We start from the raw sequence: 23250 nt of genomic DNA on the forward strand, positions 1-23250 counted from the left end.
AATGAGACTAATCCTTGCAATGATTCAGGTAATTTGCTTAATGGCTGCCCAGAGTACAGATTACAGCAATCAGTCACGTCTGATAAGATGTCTGTTGTGGAGGAGGTTGTCAGGTGAACGAGGTGGGAAAAGACTAAGGAGTAAGGTCTGACCTCCTGTAAGTCAGGAGCCTTACCGTTCAGAAGGGGGAGGGAAAAAGAAGTCCGTGCTGCCCAACCTTGCGCTTCACAGCCAGACCCGTGCCTGCCGGCAGCCAGGGAGGAGCAGTTCCAGGGACCGTGCTTAAGGGCTGTCCTGTCGGGGAGGGTCCGATCCCCTATTGCCTTGCGAAGGAGTAACGTGTGAGGGCTTACACTGGCATCCAGATTGGACGCCTGGTTAGCCTGAGCTCGTTTGGGTCATGGCGAAGCCTTCAGGTATAAAAGACGTCTGAATCTGATATAACGTGATAGTTATTGGTTCTGATCCTTTGCTAGGATGAAATGGTATAATGCTGCTGGAATGGGTGGAATTCCACTGCTTTATATGAGGAAGCCCATCACAGGCCAGTCGGAGTGCCTCGCTGCTTCCAGCCGCGTTCCCGCTCCCCTGCTCCGCCTTCCCAATTCCCTTGAAGGGCTGGTCACTGGAGCAACGTAGCACTAACTACATGAGTAGGGCGGCTGGGGTAAGTCGCAAGGGTTATACTTCGCGGCTGGAGTGGTCTCTGTAGTCCCGGTACGTGACCAAGAGGGCTAGGTTCTGCACCTGCACCCAGCTGCCTCTTACGCTTGACTCAATTCCTAATATGATATGGTGGTAGAAATTTGATCTGGATGTATCCTATATATTGATCTCTGGATTTCCTCACGGCATGGCTTCTCCTGCTGTCTCGTTCCATTGTAAGCCCTTCAGAGTAAAGACAAACCCATTTAAGCATTCAGTCATAATGAATGCTACACTAAGTATATGTCAAAAGTTAATAAAAATAGGTGTGCGTAGCTAATAGTTCTGAGATGGAGAGGAAAATCCAGCCATGCTAGCAATGGGGAAAAATAGTGTCCTGGTTTCGGCTGGGATAGAGTTGATTTTCTTCCTAGTAGCTGGTCCAGTGCTGTGTTTTGGATTTAGTATAATAATGTTGGTAACACACTGATGGTTGAGTCGTTGCTGAGCAGTGCTTACACTAGTCCAGGACTTTTCAGCTTCTCGTGCCTTGCCAGTGAGAAGCTGGGAGGGGGCACAGCCAGGACGGCTGACCCAGGCTGGCCCAAGGGCTATTCCATGCCGTATGGCGTCATGCCCAGTATGGAAACTGGGGGGAGTTGGCCGGGGGGCAGCGGTGGCTGCTCAGGGACGGGCTGGGCGGCAGGTGGTGAGCAATTGGATTGTGCATCACTTGTTTTGTATGTTCTTTTATCATTACTAGTATGACTTTCCTTTCCTTTTTTTGTCCTATTAAACTGTCTTTATTTCAGCCCACGAGTTTTACTTTTTTTTTTTTTTTCTTCCTCCCCCGATTCTCTCCCCCATCCCACTGCGGGGGGAGTGAGCGAATGCCTTTGTGGTGTTTAGCTGCCTGCTGGGTTAAACCACAACAAATTTGTTTATTTTGTGTATTTGTGTATTTAGGTCACCACAACTCATGTGCTACTTGATTGTTGGTTTGGAGTACTACTCAGGAGGAATCCTAGGAGGGAATGCTTTGGAATTCAAAAACCTGCACTAACTTTATTTTTGTTACTCGTTTCAGAAAAACACCAAGAATCCAAGAAGTTCCTCAGAAAGGCAGTTGTGGAGCGTTAGAGCGAGCGCTTGGCCTGGCGTTGCGGGACCTGCACTGGGCTCCTAGCTGGCCTGCTCTCTCCTCTGAGGTGAGTCACTCCATTCTGGGTTTGCTCAGGTTCCTTGCCAGCTCTTTGTAGATCGTGCTGCTGTGGTTTAAAAGCTTTTCAGTATAGGTATCTCTGTTTACACACTTAATAACCTATGAAGGGAAAACATCAATAAGGTCAGCTCTCTGCTGAAACTGTATTAAAAAAACAAACAAACAAACAAACAAACAAACAACAAAACACCAAACAAAAAACACAAAAAAACCACCCAAAACACATGCTTGTTCACCTGGCCAAGATGGGCAAAAGAGGTAAGGAGGTAAGTCTTATCCTTTTTTCTACAGGTGACAAAATGAGACACAGAGGAATTTGGTGACAAAGGGCAGATTGGGAATGAAACTCAAATCCTGTACTGTCATTACAAGGCTGTGTCTTGATTCTTGTCCTCATGGCATATCACTTAAACTGGAAATCTGCATCGCTTCTGGTGAGATATCTCTTTGAAGCTGCTCATATCCGTGCTGTATTCCAGCAGATCTCTGTTGGATGAAGTGAGGTTCCTTGTTCAAGTTCAACAGAAGTACTAATCCTGGATGAAAAAATACTTTTCATTTAGAGTGAACCAAGCCTAGATTTAAATAAGAGGATGCAGGTACCCGGATGTTACCATCAGTAAGATGGTAATGTTTGGGTGCTTGTTAACACGTCCCCTGTGTTAACCTCTACGTGCTGAGCCTCAGCATCTGTGTGTTGCAGAGCTGCATTGGCTATCTGTGCGTTGGCTGTCTCGAAACCCATAGAAAACAACTGGAGAGATCTTTTTTTCATGTGGGAGATGGGTAGCCCAGCAACTACTGGGGAGCCTAGGGGCTGTGTTTCACCCTGTCCCCCGCAGGAGCAGGGTGTTGTTTCAGAGTCCTCATCTGGAGGGTGTTGAAGCAACCGGTGCCCTGGATGTATGCGTGTTTGGGGGAGGCAGGCGGCGTCTTCTTCTCTTCAACGTATGTGTAAACAGAAATATTCTCTTATAAATCCGGAAAAAATAAGCTTAATCTGCAGGAGGGTATTCAAAGCTGGGCTGCCTGGCGTCAACATCTGAATCCCTGAGGAGAGCGAACCAGAAGCAGTACTGTTCTCCCCCTGGCTTCTTGTGAGTGAGTTGAGGCAGATCCTGGTAGGCGACTCGAGTTGTGTCGGGAAGGGAACTCCCTTGTGGAGCTCCCGAGGGCTTAAGCGTCTACTCCTGGGAAAAACATGGCAAAGGAGGCAGAAGAGGCAGAACAGTTCAGGCCAGTGCTAGTGATGTCAGGCAACTGAAATAGAAGCTTGAAGGCACGGGAAAGCACTGTTTTCATAGCCGCGTGAAAGCCCCTGGTGAACTGTCAGCCCCCAAGGGCGTGCTAACAGCTGCTAAAGGTGTGGTGAGCAGAGCCCTGCACTTGGTTAGCACGATAGGAGCGCGGGCAAGGGATCTTCAGCCTCCTTTTCCCGGACTGGGACGTCGGTACGTGAGCTGGGGTTTGGGATTCCTAAAATAAAGAATGCAGTGGCTTTTAAAACCTGGATTAGAAGAAAGCCGCTAATCCTGTTCCTGTCTGTCTGCAAATTCAGGAATCGGAAAACATCTTCCGCTTGTCTTTATGATGCGTGGCAGAAGTTCTGTTTGTTCCATGATATTTTGATTCAGCCATTTGCGGCAAAATATGCTTGGATTTAATCAATTTGCATCTCCGCTTAAGGCCCAAATTGTTATAGGCTTTAGGGGGATGACATTGTCCTAAAGCACTCATTTAGTGATTTAGAGTAAACAGATGGTTTTATTTTTTCCCATTAGAACCTTTCAGCTTTTCTAGTTACACAGAGATAATAATTATATCTCTCACTTTGATTAAAATGCACAGTATTAATGTCTTACTCTGTCTGGTTTCAATTGCATTATTTCTCTGTGGGTTTTATTAAGTACTGTGGAGTTAACGTCATGTACGATGAGCTGCGCTACGCAAGTCTCTCGCTATCAGCTGACGTTGAATGCAGGACAGTTGTTACCTTGGCGGGGCTAACAGCATAGAAGCGCACATTTGGTGTTGAAGAAGGCCGCTATGCTCTGCGCGCTTGAATAAGCGAGCATTTTTCTTGTATGCTATCTGTTACGTGATATTTGGCCAAAAACTAGACAACAATAGCTATTAGATATTGTTACGTTCTGGACTAACTGGCTTTGACAATGGCATTGAAATTCAGGGAAAACACCACTGCTCCGCAGGAGCGGGGGCAATGACTTTGACTACGCATCCTAATAAGGAGGCCGGGAAATTCAGGGGTCGATTGAAGGAAGGTCAGGTCAGAGGTATCGCAACAGTAAGCCCCAAAGAAGGTCGTGGCAAGAGATGTCCTCTTCTGGATGTAGGCTGTGATCTTCTTGTGTCTGAAGATACGGCTGTTCCTAGGTGCTTTCTGTGGATCCTCCGAGGAAGGATGCCCCGGCATCACTGCAGCAAGTGTTGAGTTAGCCTGAAGTGGCTGAGGAAGCTCTGAGGAACCCTTCCTACCAACAGAGAGGTGGGGAAGCAGCTGGAGTTTCCAGAGGTTGCTCAGTGACAAGCAGCTGGACGATGCTCTTGTCCCGCAGGCCGAGCCGCTGGGAGCTAAGCTGGTGGTCAGCCCATCGGGGGCTCTTCCAGACAGGGTAGCAGGTCAAGTAGGTGTCACCTGAAATTAGTGCGATAAGTACCCGAGATCTGCATGTCCGCAGGGAAGCAGATGATATCTCAGAGCGCCGGTAGCTTTGTGACAGATAGCGGGAGCTTTGGAAGGTAGGTAAAATTCGGTGGTGTGATGGCTGATGTGGCGTAGTTGTGCGTAGCCTAGTCTGGGAGGTACCAGAGGCTGCGTCATTTGAAGCTCTCAACATAGCTGGTGGTACAGAGGCTCGATGGCAAAACGTTGAGCACGTAGGATTTGGGACTGGAATGAAGCAGGATCTTGTTACAGCCTTGGGGGTTTTTTTTGTTTTTTTTTTTTTTAAATGATTACTGAACAAAAATGTTAATTCTATGTCAGAGTCAGTGGATCGAGCTGAAGGCTGCGAATGCTTTCTAACAGATAAAAGGGTCTCTCTTAGAAATGCTGTCCAGGAACATCAGCATTGAGATGCAAAAAAAAAAAAAAAAAAAAAGCCCATATGGTTTATTTACAGTTTGTGATAAAGTGAGTGGCAGCCCTAGTTTATATGTTTTATGTCTTCTGCTGGTTAGTTTTGTATGTTGGTCACTCAGTGATCACTTGACCTGTCATTTTTGCAATTATTTGTGAGCGCTTTAGGTTTATCAATTACTTTTCGAGGTTGTAAGTTACCTGTTTTGAGAGCGTAATTTGTTTATAATGTATGTTTTAACAGCATGATTTGTTTCGTGTTTGTAATTAATTTTGAGCTTTGAGTCTAAAATTGCATGAGAAATGATTACGGAGAGAGCTATTACCTTGAATATTGCTGCTAAAGACTTGTAATACACTGGAACTTTGTCTCTTTGATTGCCCCGTTCATTTTAGCAGGCTTGGGACTGGGATTTAGGGACAGTGTTGACTTAAGAAACATAGGGAACTGTGGCATTGCTACGCGAGGACCGGTGGAGGTAGCGCTTGCATCCCTCTGAACACTACGCTAGCGCGCAGAGTGAGCCTGAAGTAAGGCCGCGTGTGTGAGAAGGGCTTGATCCCGAACGGCAGCAAATTCGGGAGAGGCTTGGAGAAGCGATGTGGAGGCTGGAGACGGAGAGACTTGGAACTCCAGTCTGTCGGTTATGTTCTGCGGAGGCGGGCGGGGGGAGTGACACGGGTTTGGTTCGTAAGTATTTTGGCAGTGGGGGAGTAAATTCTTAGGGGCTGTTGTGTACAGCAGAGGAGGAAATACAGCACAGGGGGGGAGATGGGAAACACACGTCGCGAGCGGCATTTAACGAAAAGCTCAGGCAGCAGGTTGGAATCCCTGAGCGGGATGTATTGAATTACATGCCGCTTGACTCAGTTGAATGCCTTGTCGCAGGACTACTAGACTAGATAAAAAGGTTCAGGCAGTGAAAGAAATGAGGTTGGCAGAAAGCCCTGGTGTCGTGCCGTTGATGCTGCGACTGTAGGCTGTGGTTAGCGTAACAGCGCTCCGCTGGGTTGTGAACTGTTTGTCCTCTGCACAGATCAAGGCCAGTGTTGAGCTCCTCATCGTAGCCAGACGAATTCAAATCGCTCGACAAAACTACGGAGAGTGCTGTTGCACCAACGCCATCCAGGCCCGGGTGATTTGTGTTTCCCAAGGAAGCAGAGTAGGTGAGGTCAAGCTTCCTTCTGGTGCTAAAATAAAAAAAGAAAAAGAGCCTCTCGGTGTCTTAATTAAGAGTGCTGTTAATTTTGTTGCCCGCTGCTGAGCCAGGTACTTGGCAGTTAGGCCTTGGTTTCAGACTGGATTTTCGTGGGCTGGTCCTCTGCTATCTCGCAATTACTGAGCAGAAATTGGAGGAACGGAACGATTTGCCCTCAGACACTGAGTCGAAGGCTGGTGCTATGGTGCCCGTAGTTTTTCTTCCGGAAAAGTATTTGAAAGTTTCTTAGTAACTTTTTGGGCACTGAGCTGCCTCGGTGACGTCCCACAAAGTAGGCCCGCTACTCTTGAAGTCATGATGTAACCGAGCTGTTGGGGCATTTAAAAATATGACAGTGTTTTCTCCTTTAAAATATAGGAAAAGTTATTAGGTAGAACTTGGATGGAAAGCTGTACCTCACGTGACATTTTTATGAAGTTCTGCAAAATAAGTGGCATTTTAGAGTGAAAATGTACGTCGTTTAAAAAATGGACGTCTAGAGATATAAATTAGTATCTGTAAATAAAAGTTCAAGATGGGCAGCGTAATTAAAAGAATTCATAGGTGTCTATTGTGGTTTTAACGTTCTCAACAGTGCCATATGTAGACGTGCGCGGCTTAAAGACCCAGAGAACCTGGTGTGCTCTGCTTCTGTGCGTTAAGATGTGTGTCTCTGCCTCTACTGAAGTAAGGTGCCTTTAACGGTGGAACTTCTGTTTGAAACCACTTCGGGTGGGTGTTAAAAACTGTTACGGGGAATTGGTAACTTAGCTTCGTATTTGGGCAGCGCGCGGTGTTGCTTAGCTTTCTCGGGCAGTGACTGGCAGGCGTTTCAGGTGTTGATTCTTCAAGCTCTTCGGGAGGAACTCGTTGCAAATAGGCAGGAGGGGGAAGCGGGCAGCGGCGGTAGCGCTGCCGGCAGGAGCTGGGAGCAGTATGCGGTTCGGTCTCGGGGGCTGCGTGCGCTCGCTTGCGGAACCCGCAACGAAGAGCAGTCAGTGGCGACTGGCCTCTCGGATTTCTTTACCGAGATGAGTGAAAAGCAAGAGGGTTGGTGGAAAACGCTCTTGGCAAGTAGATCCCTTTAGTCCTCCCGAAACTTCAGAAGTTCATGCCTTCTGTTTTGTCTAGAAGTACCTTAATTTGCTGGGATCGTTTCTAGAGGCTGGTGGGAGCGCACGAAAACGGAAATTGCAAAAATGTTGCGGTTTGCCCTCTGCTTCCGACCGGTTTTCCGCTAACTTGTCTTTGGAAAAGTGCACATTTGGAACATTTTTTTACTGTAGCCTATTATCCCTCTAATTCCCTGTCCATCTGTAGGATAAACGTTTAGACTGTGTGTAAACTATACCAAGTCTATATCATACATAATGTATGACTGTATATGATAATGTGCCATGAATGTCAAATTTTATTTTATTAAATATAAGCTGCTCTCCCATCTGCGCGTTGGAGACCCCATATATTGTTTGCCAAAAAAAAGCACCATTTCCAAGCGTTACATAATTCCACATGGAAGGATGTGAAATACCTCAGCTTCTTCTCTCCCTTGAATTGTTACAACTCCGTTAGTTGTAATTCCTCATCGATGGTTTCTTCTTGCTGTGCACGAGCAGCGTCAGACTCTGACAATTTAGCAGCAAGAGAAGCTCAGCTGAGTTTGTCTGCCAAAAACACTGACGGCCGGGTCCTTGACTGCTGTAACTCCCCGGGCTTCAGATGTACAGCAACAGCTCTGTCCTCCCTCCCAGCCTTTTCCCGCAGCGATCCAGCACTCCAGCAATGACGAGGCCTTCAAATGAGCAAGGAGACAAATGTTTGTCGTAGCTTTTTAAGCTTTGGCAGACAAGCTGCTAGGACCTTTAGTTGGCACCTCGCTGTGGTTCCAAAAAAGCCAACCTTGTCACGGCTGCCTCTTTTTTTTTTTTTTTTTTTTTTTTTTTTTTTTTTTTTTTCCCCTCCTTCCCCCCTTTGCAGAGATTTTGTATTGTATGTGTGCGTCTGTATGTCTGTGTGTCTCGTGATAGTCCGCAATAGAGATTGACAGGAACCAGAAGCCAGGTTCATCAAAGCCACAGATTTCTGATCCAGAAATACAGTGACTGATTTGTGCCAAGACAGACCTAGACTGTCCAGATAGACTGAACAGGAGGAAAACGTAATGCCAAAAAGGAAGAAGCTGAAACCTAATTAATCAGAAACAAATAAGTCATCTTAATGGCAGCACAGAAGTAGTACCAATTTAATTTGAGTGTACCCTATGTTCCGTCAGGATGACATTGTGCAGCAATTCTCCTGCCAGTTACTGCCGTCAGAATTGCTGAATAGTAAGAACCAAAGGAGTTACTGCCTCAGATGGTCTGTATTTTGGCACATTTAAAGCTCCGCAGTATTTTAAGTTTAAATTCTGCTTATGTCTTTTTGCTTCTCCCCTGTCATATCTTTGGAGCTGTGTTGGTTTTCTGTTTTGTTTCTCACGGGGGTAGAGTAAGTAAGCCTCGCGAATAGCGCAGCTGATGTTGAAGGCAGTAGAAGGCATCAGACTGGGCAATGACTGCTGGGGTTGTGTTGCATTCGATACTGTTAGGCTTAATATTAGAGAATTACTTAATATTAGCGATTAGAGAACGAGGACTTTCTCTTCCATCGGTGGTGCTGCCTCTATTGGATTCTTCGTCTTAGAAAAAGATGCAGTCCCAGGAGCGAAGGCGCGGGGTGGGAGGAGTAGGCAGAGCGACGGTTCGTCCCTGATCTCTGTTGCAGTACGTGGAAGTGGCTGGCCGTAGAGATACGGGTGGTTTGCATTTTTAATTCATCAGCAGAGACTCTCGGGAGGAGACCTTTTTGACAGTCACAGCCTCTCGCGGGGCTTCTACAGCGAAAGACTCGCTCTGTCGAGTTACCTCATGCTGAAAAGCCCATCCCGTTTGCTTTATGAGCGAGAGGATGCTGTGCCTTAAGAAAGGTTGCTTCAGCTCCCAGTCTTCTTCCCCGTGGGCTGCTGGGGAAGGTGCTCGGTTTCGTCTGGTCTTTTTTTCCCCCCTGCTGTAACAGAGCGCTCCCTCCCCCTTGTCACATGTCTCTGCCTGGTTTCTGTGGGCAGGGAGGTTTTGTCTGTGTGTCCGTGTACGGCATCCTGCCCACGGGGCCTCTCGAGTCCATCGGCTCATTGCGTGAAATACCAGCAGTGGAGTTTAGTGTTGCAGGCTTGGCATTGCTTTGTGTCTAGAATAAAGGGAGAGGGATTCAGGGAAGCGAGGTGGATGTGGCGACGTGATAACGGGACGTGTTCTTCAGGAAGACAGGAGAGGAGGTAGCGTGCTGTCCGAGAGAGACCCGGGAAGTTTGGAGCACGACGGAAACAGCAAACGGGTTGTTTTTCACTCCAGAAGCGGTGGTGGTGTATGAAGTGGGACGTCAAGTTACCGAAGGTCCCAGGCACTGGAAAAGGGAGGGACTGAGGGCAAGAGTCCGTGTGCAGGAGGTCAGCCCCACCCAGGACTTGGAGAAGGCTAAGAAAGGGAAGGGCACCGACAAGAAGTGGCACAGCTGGTGGTTTAGGTCAGTGGAGTTGAGTTGTTTGGCATGAGGAGAAGAGCCAGGCTGCGCCAAGGTGGCAGGACTCCTTTGCGGGTCCCTCTGGATTTGCTGCAGGCCCCTTGTTATTGCCTTATAGAAACGCATTTAAAGGGAGAGAGCTCTCAAAGGCTCGATGCGGTCGTCATGACTAGGAGGGCGGTAACCAAGTCGATGACTACCAGCTGGCTAGTTAATGGAAGTGCACGAGCAATTCCACGTCGGGCTATCCCGCGTGACTCCAACAGTGTGGCTTATCGTTTGAGGTAGATGCTCCGTTATGCTTGGGACCAAGGGATGATGAAGGACAGTACTTGCTGGAAAAGCTGGTACTTCAAATACTCAAGATAGGTAAGATAGGAGAGGGCAGTCACAGGTGCTGGGAGCCCTAGGGACAGAGGTAATGAACGAAATGGCACTTAGGTCCTGATTCTGCGTCTGAAACGCTGACTTTCTTTGGGTGCAAGTTGGCGTTCAGTTTTCAACAACTATTATAGCCTACGGATTAAAAAACCCCAACCCTTAAGAGCAAATGTTGGAGGAGAGAGAAAAATCACTTCTGTTTCCTTGGTTACAGAAGAACATGAATAAATTATATGGAAAACAAAAACCCTGAGTATATTCTGTGTGGTCATTTGTGACAGTGGGTCCGTTAAGCGTTCACACTGGGAGGAGTGAGCAGGAGCTCCTTCTCTCTGAAGACGGCCCGTACCACCTGTGTAAGCGGCCTGAAGGCGCACCGTAAGAGGCAGGCAGAGTCGTGCCAAGTTCCGTGTTGGGGCTGGGGCCGTGCTGGAGCGGCGTGGTGACTGGTAACGGCCCGCCTGCGGCTGGCGTGGGGCTCGGCTTGTGGGGCCCCGTATCCCACCTCAGCTATAGGTTGAGCTAACCCTCTCCTTACGAAAGTCTCAAAATTTAAATCAGTTTATAAATTTAGAAATCTGCAGAGCCTCATTTTCTACTAACGGGGCTTGCAAAGCCTAAGTGTGACTTTGGGTATTTCCATATGGAGCTGTTTTACCAGTATGAGGTGTGAATTGAAAGTTTCTCCTCTCTAGGAACATTATTTTGTGGACTACTGTGTTTTCACTTAACAATCCTTTCCTTCCCATCTAGTTGATGTCATTTTGGAAATTGTTTGAACTAAACAAGCAAGCTATTCTTAGTGTAGAATAAGTAGATCCTTCTGGGTAGCGATGCCATTTTAATTATGTGTGTTTATTATGTAAACGTACCCGTGACGCTCACTCAATCCAGCAAGACTATGGATGTCTAGGTACCAAAGTTGCTTTTGAAATGGGTCTTGCAATATGTTACCCTTGTCTGCTCATAGTCCCCAGTCCTGTCTCCGTTCTAAAGGCTACTGCAGCTGTTCCACTACAAACCCAGGTCTGATGTCGCGCTGGATTGCCCTCTGAGTCTTGTGGACAGAAGCTTTTGGCAACACTACCACGCTTGTACTAAATGCTTTTGGTCCACGGCACAGAGAAGAGGGTTTACGCTGGGCCTGTGGCAAAGCCAGGAATGGAACAAAGGTCTTCAAAGTGCCAGTTTTCAACCTTGGTTGCAGAAGAACTACCAGAAGGACTTTATAAAGTCTGTAGCTGAGCCGCCAGATAGCATCCCAGTGGACTGGTTTGTACAGGGAAAACAATACAGCAGTGTTGGAGTGTTTGATGTATCGTCTAACGGGGGTTTCCTCATGGGAGCTGCTGCAGTGAAGTGTTTGGCGAGCCTAAGAGCCGTCAGAGAAACACGAGAAGCAAAGGCTGTGAGATAGCTTACCTTTAGTTGTGTTCAGGATGGCGAGTGAGGGGTCACAGCTGTTAGTGAGAATGGGATCGGATAGGATTCTTGCCAGAAAAAGAGGCAGTTCTTTCATTGGGCACCACAGTAAAACTAAGCGTGCTGTCCTATAACAGTGGCCTTGGGATTCTTTTTTTCTAAGCAAAAATTTGCCGGGGAGAGTAAGATGCGCTCAAGCGGCCGAAGCCCGTCCTTTCGGGGTCCGCTGCCACGGAGCTGGTTAGCTTTTCGGGGGCTCCTCAGGGAAGCGGTGGAGCTGGTGTCCGTATAGGCTCGACACAGCAGACTGCAGCGTTGGTGTAAAGTCGTAAATGAAGACCTACCGTTGTGCAAGTCCAACAGCTTCCCTTAATCACGCGTGGGTATTTTTAACAGTTGCGAGGCTGCAGCACGCAGGCACATATTACTGCTAGGATTGTTTCTCGAAACAAGGGGCTTGGAGGATCATTTTGTTAATTTTTGCCGTTTACAATTCTCAGACGTGAAAAGTTAAGACAGTTTGGAAGACTTTTTTTCTTTTTTCTGGCACTTACAAGTTCAGAACGCTTTTGTGCATTCCAAGCAGTCCTGCCCAGATCTACCACCTGTTCCATAATTCTGGGTATAGTCAGGGTATAGTTCTTTTCCATATGGCCAGCGTAATTCCATTAAGTAGCAATCCAGCACTCTTTTTTTAACATTAAACCTCGAGAGTTAATCATCCATCTGTGTGTAATCATTGATTCCATTAAGCCTTATGGCCTTGTCAGATTATCAAACATTTTAAACAGCACTTTTTTCTTTTTTCCTTACTCGACAGCAAAAGCATTTGTTAGGGGGCACGATTAGATCGAAGTTTTCAAGACGTACTCCAGTCTCATATAGACATTTACATTTCCCAAACGGTCTCCCTGTTGGGAAAGACAAAGCTCGCCTGCGTAGCGTCCGACACAAACGACGCTAAGCCATTCAGGTATTGCTTGGCAGGCGATGCCGAGATGTCTGCTTGATGTTAACAACCACCGCTGCCCCCCTCCCCAAGCCACCCCCCGCCCCCACGTTTTTTCCCTGATGATTCAACACTGGGATGCTTACTCACATTTTCAGTGAAGCTTGGGGGAATTACGGTAGTTTGGTTGAAGTAAGAACAGACTCAGACCTTCAGACTGATGGATGCAACCGACCTTTATCCTTGTAAAAATAGGGGAAACCTGGTTGTGAGATGGGCATGCAAAATTTTTCATATGAAAACAGAACCAAGAAAGCTGTTTCTCCCATGTAGGATTTGAAGAATAATGGCATAGTATTCCTGAAATGAACCGTGTTCTCAAGTGATTTCCTAAACGTGACAGTAAAACTTTGCATAAACGTGTAATTACAGCCTTATTCTTGTCCACAAACCCCAGAAATCGGAGTTCGCTGGTGGCGTGTGTGTGATGCAGAGGAAGGAAGTGCTTCAGAAGCGCTCAGCAAATCCCCAGCGGCCCCAGAGCGAGGGAGAGGTTGGCTGTGCTTGCTGGTAACGGGGCGGGGGGGCTGCTAGTGCCAGGAGTTACCACTTTTTTCTTCAAGACTTCTTTTCCTTCCCTACATATTAATTTCCCTAAATTCCATTTACCATTAATGCGAGGATAGCAATGAATGCTACAGGGGGAAGAAACAGGGATATTGAGGGTGAGCGAGGCAGCCCTTTACCATTCCCAAAACCTGCCAGAAGCGGTCAACCTGACGTCCGTTCTTTGCGGTGATGAATGCCACCGCAGAGCTACGAATCGCCCCTGAGGAACGTTGCTTAGGAATGGATGAGCAGCGGGAGGCTCTCGCCCAGAGAGCGTTTGTGCTGTGGTGGTGTACTGGAGGGAAAGAAGGGTACAGAAGAGGGCTGTTGCTTAAAAACGAAGTACCAAATGGTGCCTTAAGCTTGCGGTGGGGGTGGGAAGGGAGGCACGACTCCCGGGAGCTCAGTTAGCTTCGTGGACCACCTCTGTCTGAGACAAGAGCCCAGGCACACCGGCTCAAGCACCACATGTCCAAGTTTTGCCCCGTTGAAAATGCTGAGGGTTTCTATAGTGCTGAGGACACATCTTCTGCAGTTGAAATATCAAATCTTTAAATTTGATAAAGGACCTACTGGAACAGAGCAACAGCTAACAGAAGTAGGAGTCGTGACGGTAATTTTGGCTTTGAGTCTGTGTAACAGTAGGCATAAAAAAGCATGTTTTTTCTCCTCTGGTTGTGTGCTGGTTGTTGTGCAGAAGAGCATATGATAGACCCAGCTGAAGTCCTGAGTAGATGGAAACTGGTGCTGTAGAGATCGGTTGCGATAAATCTCAATCCACAACAGCGTGCAGAGTTTGCAACAAATGCAGAGCTCGGGCAGAAATGGACTAAAAAGCAACGGACGAACCTGGAGCCGGTTTTGAGCAGATGTGACACAGTCTGGAATTTCAGTCGTCTGCTCCGCTTGTGATGCTTGTCATCTCAGGAGAAGCTCATCATTTATTTCTACTGCATTTACCATTCAACTTTGAAATCATTTAACCTGAAACTCCAAATGAAATGATAGACAGAAATGCCTATGAATGGGAAGAAGGTTTTTTTTGCCCCGACGTTGGGAAATGCACCCTAAGGAACAGGCGTAGCTGCAAGCCCTGAGATTGTGCACGCACGCAGTAGTAACGCGTGCTCCTGGATAGACTCTTCATCTCCTGCAGCTAGGCGAAGTCCCCTCGCTGCCTTCCGCTGCCTTGCTTTCTAGTTGTGCGTACCTTCTGCGCCCATCAAAAACTCCCCTTTCCTATGGGCCTGGATTACATTTGCCACGTGCATATTTCATATAATTTATCCTATTTTAGCTTAATTTTTGATAATGCTGTTTACGCAAAATGTTGTTTGATGAAGAAACTGTGACGATACTAAGATTACTTGGGCGGTGAGGAGAAAAAATGACCAGAGAAGTGGTAAGGTTTTTATTTTGGAAGATTTTGTGAATTTGCCAATCTATTAAGTGCTGGCAAAGAATCAAAACACCACGTTTCATTCCAACCACTGTGATTACTACTGAACCTGATTAAAAAAAAAATAAAAAAATTTAAAAAAAGGCAGGGCAGGGGGCCTTGTTTCTTATTTCCTTGTTAATTACACTAATTTTTTTCCTGAAAAATATCAGAGTGATAATTAGGCCACACATCACGCGCGGTTGGATAAATACTATTTACATGTTGAGAAAGGGGGCAGAAGAATTGTATCTAATGAAAGGAACCGGTGCCAAATAGTAGAGAGATTTGTGTTTGTCTTGCAGATATCAAATTCATTCACCTCAGCTGAACTAGGACATCTTAAAATGCGCTCCCAGAAGCATGGTTGCGTTCTGCGTCCGCGTACATCTGATAAAAGATCAATGTGGTTATTTAACTTGCAAATATATCGTTAACTCTGTTCTGTGAAGCACAAAGATTGGGTGTTGCAAACAGTATCTTTCCTCATCTTTAAGTAGAGGCGATAAATTTCCGTGTTTTGTACAACGATCGGGTATGCTGTTGTTAGCGGTGGCTTCCAGTCAGCCAAATTTTGGCAGAATGCCGCTGTGGTGGGTTAAGGTTTTGGTTAATTTAAAAAAAAAAAAAAAAAAAAAAAAAAAGTAGTAAGGAAGTTAGGGGGGTTGTATTTGATCTAGTGAGCTAATAGGCAACAGCGTTGGCGTCGCCTAGAATTGGAGCACTTGTTCCATTTCAAGGCTTAGGATTTTGCGTAAAATCTCCTGCGGGTGTCTTCTGTAGGCTGCGTTATGTCAGCCAGGCGTATTTTACTTAATTGGCCTGAAGGGCTATTTTTAAGTGTACGGAGCACTGGAGGATAGAAAGCGCAAATCAACTATACGTATCAATTTTTGCTGTGAGTCAATATGGGAAATGTTTAGTAGGAACGAACAGGAATATATGGGACAAAGCCTGGGTGTCCCTGCTATGAGCTGTGTGGGTTTTGAGGGGGGGTTGTGTGTTCAGAAAGTGAAGTCCAGCCTGGCGCTCAGTGACACCGATGGCAAAATCCCAGTTAGCATGAGTGAAAATACTGATGCCCTGTCTGGAGTTGTCTGGAAACTCAGTGTATTGTGAATTCTGCACGTAACTTTTTCTGCTTGCACGTTACCAAGATAGGACAACACAAGATGATGACTCGTGGAATGAAGCTGGGGGCTTTTTTGTGCCAAAAGGTCCCACTGAGTTTAACATGATGACTTCTTCTGGCCTAGTCGGAAGTTTGTCTTTGACTTCATGGGTAGTTTAGATAGCACCTTGCTATCTAGTGTAAAAAGAGGCAAGTGTTACGCGTGAGACGGTGTGTGCGAGACCCTAGAAGACTGATCTCACTTCTCTGTTCTGCACCGCGTTTTGCTGTTCAGTGTTGGAAGTGGCAAAACTTCACCCTGAGATAACGGTGTATGTTACGGATGGGCGTTGTCTTCTCTTCAGTATTTCTCTGAAGCGTATTGCGGCGGGTCTCCCCTCTATGCTTTGAATAGCTACCGCTCCCAACATGATAACTTGTGTAATTTTTTTTTTTATTAAGTACGTCAATAGAAATTTCAGCTTTTTCTCCCTTTGCTTGTGCTTCTATGATTGTCAGAAAGGGCATGAAAAAATGAGGTACTGGATCGAGAAGCAAATAATGTTGGTGGTTTTTTTTTTTTTAATTCTACAACCGCAGTTCAGGGATTTGTAGGGGTGGTGGTAGCTCTGTGACTTAGAGTGTTGTAGTATAGGCAACGGTGCCCCTTTTCTTGAGACCTACAGATGTCAGTGTGCTTCTGTGGCAGTGGGCTGGGTACCCTTACAGTGACCGACAGCGTCACCAAAGCTGTGAATCGCCGTGCCCGAGGCTCGCTGAGAGGAACGGCTGGCGAGGCACTTGCTCACTGTACCTGCTGGGAGTAAGGATGCCCGGAGAAAGGATGGGAATATTCGCATCGCTGGGACAGTCCATGGCGTGCTGATGTTGTTTGGCAACGGCTGTTGTATAAAGAGACTCCAGAGCGTATCTTTTTCCTACTGGCATTTGTCATGTTTGTCGTTATTGTGCAGGACGTGTAAGGGAAGTCTTCGTGCGTCTGCTCGTAGTTGTCGTGGTGGTAGAGGGGCAGGTCAGTGTGGAGGCTGGGTGGGATCCCTTCAGATTTGGTAAAAAAAAAAAAAAAAAAAAGTGGGGAAAAAATGCACACCAGCCCCCTGGAAACTTATAATTCTGAAATTTTGAAAATGAAAAAATGTCTACAGTTGCAATTGTGAAAATTCAGAATTAAAGCAGTGAGCTTTCTGGCTGATAGGCAAAGAGGCCGAAGAACTGTTACTCAGTAAAAATGTGTTGAGCCTTCAATTCCAAAATTTCTGATTTTTTTTTTATTCTAAATTTCAAAAGGAAAAAGAAGGGAAGCAGGTTTAATTGCTGTTTGTCTCCTAGCGTGTGTTTTGATCAGGTATGTCTTGATTAGATATGAGGAACTCGAAAAGAATTTTTCGTATATTTTCACTTGGTTTAAATCACGCTATAAATGTTAGATGCCATGGATATGAAGAGAATAATTCTGCTTATTTGTAGTTTGCACCATGCGCAACACAAGTCTAGTCGTAAAAAGTTGTCCAGCGCGTTTAACACCCAAAAATCTGCACGAGTCCCTTCTCCTTTGGTTGTAGAGCTGTTGTTTCCTCTTGCTGGCTCGTACTAGGGAAGACCCGCCGAGTCCTGTTTTAAGCAATTACAAAAGTTGCCTTTCTCCAATCAAAGAGAGGTATTAGTGAAATGAATGGGAGTAATTAAATCTAATTTAGTCATGTAAATGAGTTTAATTAAAAGAAATCTACCCTTTAATAACTTCAGGGGGAAACGGCGCTCCTTACGGAGTTTGAAATTTAGTTAAGCTAACAAGACACAATAGCTGAACTGACGAGTCCATGATGTTGTAATCTGCTTATGTAAATAATGACACAACCCGTGTTTAGTAGCCGCTTTCGGTTGCGACGCGGTAGGATTCCGGAGCGGTGAGAGGTTGGGCGCCCGAGGTGCGATGGCTGTACGAGATGAGTTAGTGCCTTCCCTTGGCTTTGAAGTCGCACCTACCTACGTTTGGTGTGCTGAAGGAATCTGGAGAAAAAACACAAATGATTTTGGGTAAGACAGCTGTTAGGTACCCAGTTATTGCCGATTAATAGTAACAATTGCCATAAATTTAACAGATGTTAGGATGGGTAGTGGGGCGGTTGGTTAGGTGAATGGTAGGTAATCTGACAGAAGGCACGGGGGACTTTGTGCCCCTGCCTTATCCTCGGTTCCCACGTGTACAGGACTCCCTTTTATTCTCATTTCCTTTTCACAGTTGCTCTTTTTATTTTTCAGAAATCTCTCCCTTGTTAATTTAGACGTGATGTGATCTAGAACACGGTCCGTGATTTCTGTGTTGTCTGAAATGCTGCGTGCCTTTTATGCTTTAAAACTTGTGCTTGGATGGTTGGTCATTTTTTACACACACCCCTGCTCTGATATATTACTGGTTTTAAACTCACTTACAGAACAGATTTTTTTTTTTTTTTAACTTTACAGAGTTTTTTAAAGAAATTAATAAGAGATGTGTTCTGAAATTATACCACTTTCCAATGGCTGGCAAACACCTAGTCTCTTCTTCAACTCTTCCTTGCCAGAAAATAACCCCAAAACATTAAAAAGCACAGTTCAAAAACTTTGTGTTTCTCTGGGCATTTTAAATATTTTCTTGTGCTCTGTCATTCCACTCAGCTTGGAACAGCTCCACGTTGATGTCATGGCTTTCACTTCTGGTTGACCACAGTTTCTCTTGCTTTTGTTAGTCTGCGGAGCAATAGATTATCCTATAGTCGGGAACTTAACGTCTAGCGAAGCTGAACTTCTTTCAGGATGTCGTAGGAGCCCACGTGGAAGTTTTCTGACTATTTTTTTTGTCTGCAATATATGTTCTTTGATACTTAGTTTATAGCAAACTCAAAAATAGGGGAACAAAAGGCTGGTTTCCTTATTTCTGAAAATATTTTAAGAAGTTGTATTAAAAGCAGCCACAAGAGTATAATGGAAAACCTGAAACTTGTGGGACAACCAAGCGGAGAGAAGGGTCAGATTGATTTCTTCTGATAACGGGCCTCTCCTGATGTGTTGGTCTTTTTACAAACAAGCTCACACGTCCAGCTCGCTGGAAGTTTTACAGAATTGCATGTTTGGCTTTTGGCATGCGCGTTGTGGTTTACTATTTGGGGGGGGGAGAAGAACTAAAAAAACCAAACCTTGAGCTGTTTAGCTACTTCTATTAATTCCTTAAATATCTACTCATTGGCAATAAGGTTTTCCTGCTTATTGATGAATCCGTAATAGATTGGCTAGGGAGCCCGTGGGAGGAAGGGCACCAGGAGGGCTCCCTGTTGTCTGACAGGGGATGGCCCTGTGGTGCCAGCCTGGCAGCCTGCCCTCGTCCTTCCATCGCTCCCAGGGCGCTGGTGTCGAGGTGTCACTTGTAGCCCTTTCTGTTAGGGGCGTCGGGCATTCCCCTCGGTGTTTCCTACGGCAGGACCAACGGCAGGGAGGCGAAAGGATGGCCGTAGAGAGAGCGCTCCTGCTTCCAGCAAGGTTTCATTTTCCTCCTTGGAGAGCAGCTGTCCATCCTCTACAAGTTGTCGCTTCTGGCTGTATCGATTGGAGCCTTGACCTCTAATACACGTGGCAAATGGTGAACTATAGAGAGTTTTATTTTCTGTGCTATTCGTGAGGTGCAGCGCTGAAGTCATCCGAGTATCGCGGTGGAGTTGTTAACAGTATTTCTTCCTCTCTCGGTACAACAAGGCAAGCTGGCAAAGAGAACTGAGAGGCGTTGTCCTTTCCACGTAGAAAACGTCCAAGGTGCACGACAGCATTGGGGAGCGCTGGGGCTAATAAATCCAGGACACTAAATGCCATGAAGGCTGCTCGGAAGGCTGGTTGCGCTCTGCTCCCATCTGGGATTCTTGGAGTATTGTAAAGTGCACTTAGAGAGGTGAAGAAATCTCCCACCACAGTGTTTGAGAGGAGAATGGGGAGACATAGCTGAAGAGCAGCTGAACTGGCAGAGGAAGGGAAGGAAGGCCGAAGGCAGCAGGACAGAGCTCTGCTGGATTGAGAGTCGGATAACTCGCTCTCGTATGGGTCGTGTACGTCGACTGCCTTCAAAGGAGACTCAAGCCTTCAGGTCTGGGATGGGCGAGTGGTGACCAGAGAAGAGCACCCATACCGTAGTCTGGTGAAACTACTGCTTAATGTTTTCTAAGTCTTAAATAGCTGTAAGCATTGGTGGACTTGAACCAGTGTCAAGTTGCGGGCTGGGAAGTTCATCTTTGTGGCTTCGGCTGCTGATGCTGCAAGTCACGCTTCAAGCAGGGCATCGTTCTGTGGCCGGCGGTCCAGCGGCATGGCTTTCCGGAGCTGCGCCTCTTTCTTGGCTGGCTGTGAGAAAGCAGCGTGGGATACCCTTACGCCATAAACAAATAATGCTTGGTGTGTCATTACGTCAGACCCTTAAACATGGTCTGTGTTGTGTTTGCAGTAATAGTAATTAAAAGCCCAGAGGCAAGTTAGAAAACAAATGAATTTAAACAACAGCTAAATTGAGCTGAGCAAGGGCAGAGGAGAACGGAAGAGCGTCTGATTCCAGCGAGCTCTCTGCCTACGGTTTTTCAGCAGGCTCTGAAGGCACGGTGGCGTCTACGCTGTGCTGATGGCATTTCTTGGAGACCTACCTACTAGAGACATAAATTGAGGAGTCAAAGACTGCTAGCAGTTGAGTGGTGGGAGCAGGGAGCTGTCAGCATGAGCTGGCGAGCCCTCCCGAGAAGCCGAGTAAATACCTAGGTGAGTCCCAGGCTCCGGTTTCTGGCAAGACTGGAGTTGAGCCGTTTGCACACCAGCTCCTCCCTGCCTGACCTCACGCGGGCCGAAGCGCCTGCCCTCGCCCGTGCGGGAGCGCTAGTAAGTGCCGTACCACAAAGGCAGCTTCTCGCAGGTTGATCTCTCCTAAGGTTTGGTTTCTAGCTGACGGCTCAGAAAACCAGGAGAATCAGTTCTTGTTTGGGTAGCTGTAGTATCTTTGGGTTTGTATTTATCCTTCTATTATCTTTGGTTTTATCTCTCAATTCTTTTTGCCTGAACGCTGACCCGAAAGGAGGTTTTAAGTTTCATGTATGTTTAATTTCAACAGTCTGGAAGCAAATAATATATGAGTATTCTGAAACGTGGTGGGTTTTCTGGATTAGGAGCAGTGTGTAACTTGCTGCTGAACAGGAATTGTCATTTCAAGACCATTTAAACCTTCCACTTGACAACACCTGCAAATACTAGAGGTCTTGCCTTTGGAAGGATTTCAGATAGCTATAGCTAAGATTGTTGAAATAATCTGCTTTTATATTCTTGCAACATCAGAAGCACCATCTGCAACGAACAGAGCTGTCTCTGCCAGAGGGTGCCACTGCTCAGGTTTTGTGTTCTTTAAAGACGTTGGCAGGTGTTCCCTACCGGCTTCAACAAATGAGCTTACCGCTTCGAGAAGATCATCAGGAAAACGGCGTGCGCTGCCGCTCCCGCTTGCGTACCTGGGAAGTTCTTCAATTCTAGAGGGTTTTAGACTTGTGCGCTTCTTTGTCCGGCTTAATTTAAACCAATTGGGACATCATTTGGCCGTTAGTTTCAGTTACTATCTGTCTATTCAGAAACCCAGGCTAAATGATGTTCTCGTCGATTTATGCAAAAGAACACTCATCTTCTGCTTAATGCTGGCAATTTAGCTTGATACCGTGTGCTATGTGGGAGGGATTTTGTATGTAGATCAGGTTGTGTAGCTAAAAATAATTCACTTCAGTAAGCCCCGGTGTGTGTAACAGACCCAACGATAACCATTAAGTGATTTTTTTCAATATTTATTTTTTCTCTGAATACTGCTTTTTGACAACACTTGCTAACTGGAAAGTCCTATCGTATGTTTTCTCTTTCATGGTCTTTTGATTTTTTGAAAGTAATCTCGTAAAACACTTCATTTCTTCTTCAATAACACTCAGCATTCTGCATCTTGACTTTCAAGTGATGTTTTCAGAGAAGCATGTATATTCTAATGGGATGAAGCAGGCTTCTAAAGAGTTGGAATATTTGATTCTAATAACCACTGCTTAGGTTGAGCTCTGCTCCCACGGTTGTCTGCTGGATTTCCTCTCCCTTCCTGGCAAATCCTTTCTCAGGTGGACACTTCCCATCGCTTACGTGCCCTCTCCTGCCAGCTACAGAGCCTCTCTTTTTAAAGGAAAGAAATCAACTGTCTTTATTAAATTCTCATACCGCTGAGCTGCTGGTTTTGCTGCTCCCAAACGTCTTCCCAGTTGACCATAGTGGCTTCGTGGTGTGTTTATTAGACTGCCTCTGGGTAGGCTTGCCTCTTGCACAAGGTCTTCAGTTGACGTTTTATGTAGAAAGGGTTAACCAAAGGCATCCCGCAGCGGCAGCTAGCAGTCAAACGCCTACTGAGAAGCATGACTGAAAGCAGAGTTGTGGGCTGCGCAGAATCTAGCTGGAGAAGCCGGCCCAGCCCGGCGCCCAGCGGAGACATCGCGGTAGCGGCATTGCGTTGGAGTACCTGAAGGATCGTTTAAGGCTGAGAGGTGTCAAACTGGGGTCATGGTGAAGATGGCAGATGCTTGGCCAACAGGCCGCTGTTCTCAGATACGTTTATGGTTCAGCTGATGCGCTGTCACTGGCCTCGTAGAGAAAGGAGCCTGCCTTGGGGACAGCCAGGCCTGGTGGAAGCGTCTTGAGGCAGCTCCGAAGGAAGAGATGGCTTGAACGTTGTTGAGGACAGAGTAGCAAGTTGTAGGCCTTTAGTGGCCGAGGGAAAAAGCAGTAGAAAGCAGTTAATAGCTTAAATGCAGTAGAAAGCAGTTAATAGCTTGAATGGTTTAGCTTTGTTTTAAATGAATGTTTCCTTTGAGTTGTTCTGTGTTTATTTGAATTTTAGAAAATGAAATACACAAAAGCCTAAAAGTATGTTTTGGGTCAAGCAAGAGGAACAGTGGTTAGTAAGGGAGGCGCTCAGAAAAAAAGGTGACCGCTTTTGTGTTGCTCCCTTCTTCCCCTTCTCTCCGCCTGGGTACAACACGCTTTTTTAGGAATTGCTATTTCGAAAAGAGTAAATTAAATTCAGACAGCTTCGATAATGATGTCCTGCATTGGTTATTGGCCTGCGTCGACTTTGCTGAAATTAAAACAATATATTTTCTCTGCAAATTATTTGCTTCTTCAGGTTTTTTTCCCCGAGATGGTTCATCACCGCAGTAAAAGCAGTTAAAGCTGTCAGTGCTCCATTTGAATGTACTCGGTTTTACCAGCCTTAAAGAAAAAAGCAGCCAGGACATAAAGTTTCTTGTTAATTGTCTGTACTGGCAGAAAGTCAAATTAAAAGGAAAACTTAGGAAAAGTTATTTGAATCAGTCAGTTGCTAGAAACTTTGAAGCAAGTTGCTGGGCTTTGCAAAACTATACTTTATACGTTGGTTTCTGTGTGCCTCCTTTGGCCTTCTTTAGCGTGCTTCATACACACGCAATTAGCTTTTACCCAGTTTCTGGTCACTCAGCACACACGGAAGCGAAATGATTGTGTGTTTTAGTTGCTTGAAATGGTATCTGTATGTGCTGTGG

The 23250-nt window shown here is 46.1% G+C and overlaps 1 protein-coding gene across 1 annotated transcript in view; it reads left to right on the top strand.

Moving 5' to 3' along the window:
* LOC148051637 (uncharacterized) overlaps nucleotides 1-23250 on the top strand; it is a 230461-nt gene that overhangs the window by 158018 nt on the left and 49193 nt on the right. Inside the window, exon 15 of the mRNA XM_087736880.1 lies at nucleotides 1733-1853. Coding sequence (XP_087593006.1) covers nucleotides 1733-1853 — 121 coding nt within the window. The remainder of the gene's footprint in view (nucleotides 1-1732; nucleotides 1854-23250) is intronic.

Source organism: Nipponia nippon, unplaced genomic scaffold, assembly GCF_047370975.1.
Source record: "Nipponia nippon isolate SJK-2023a ecotype South Korea unplaced genomic scaffold, ASM4737097v1 scaffold_6, whole genome shotgun sequence".
Taxonomy (NCBI): Eukaryota; Metazoa; Chordata; class Aves; order Pelecaniformes; family Threskiornithidae; genus Nipponia; species Nipponia nippon.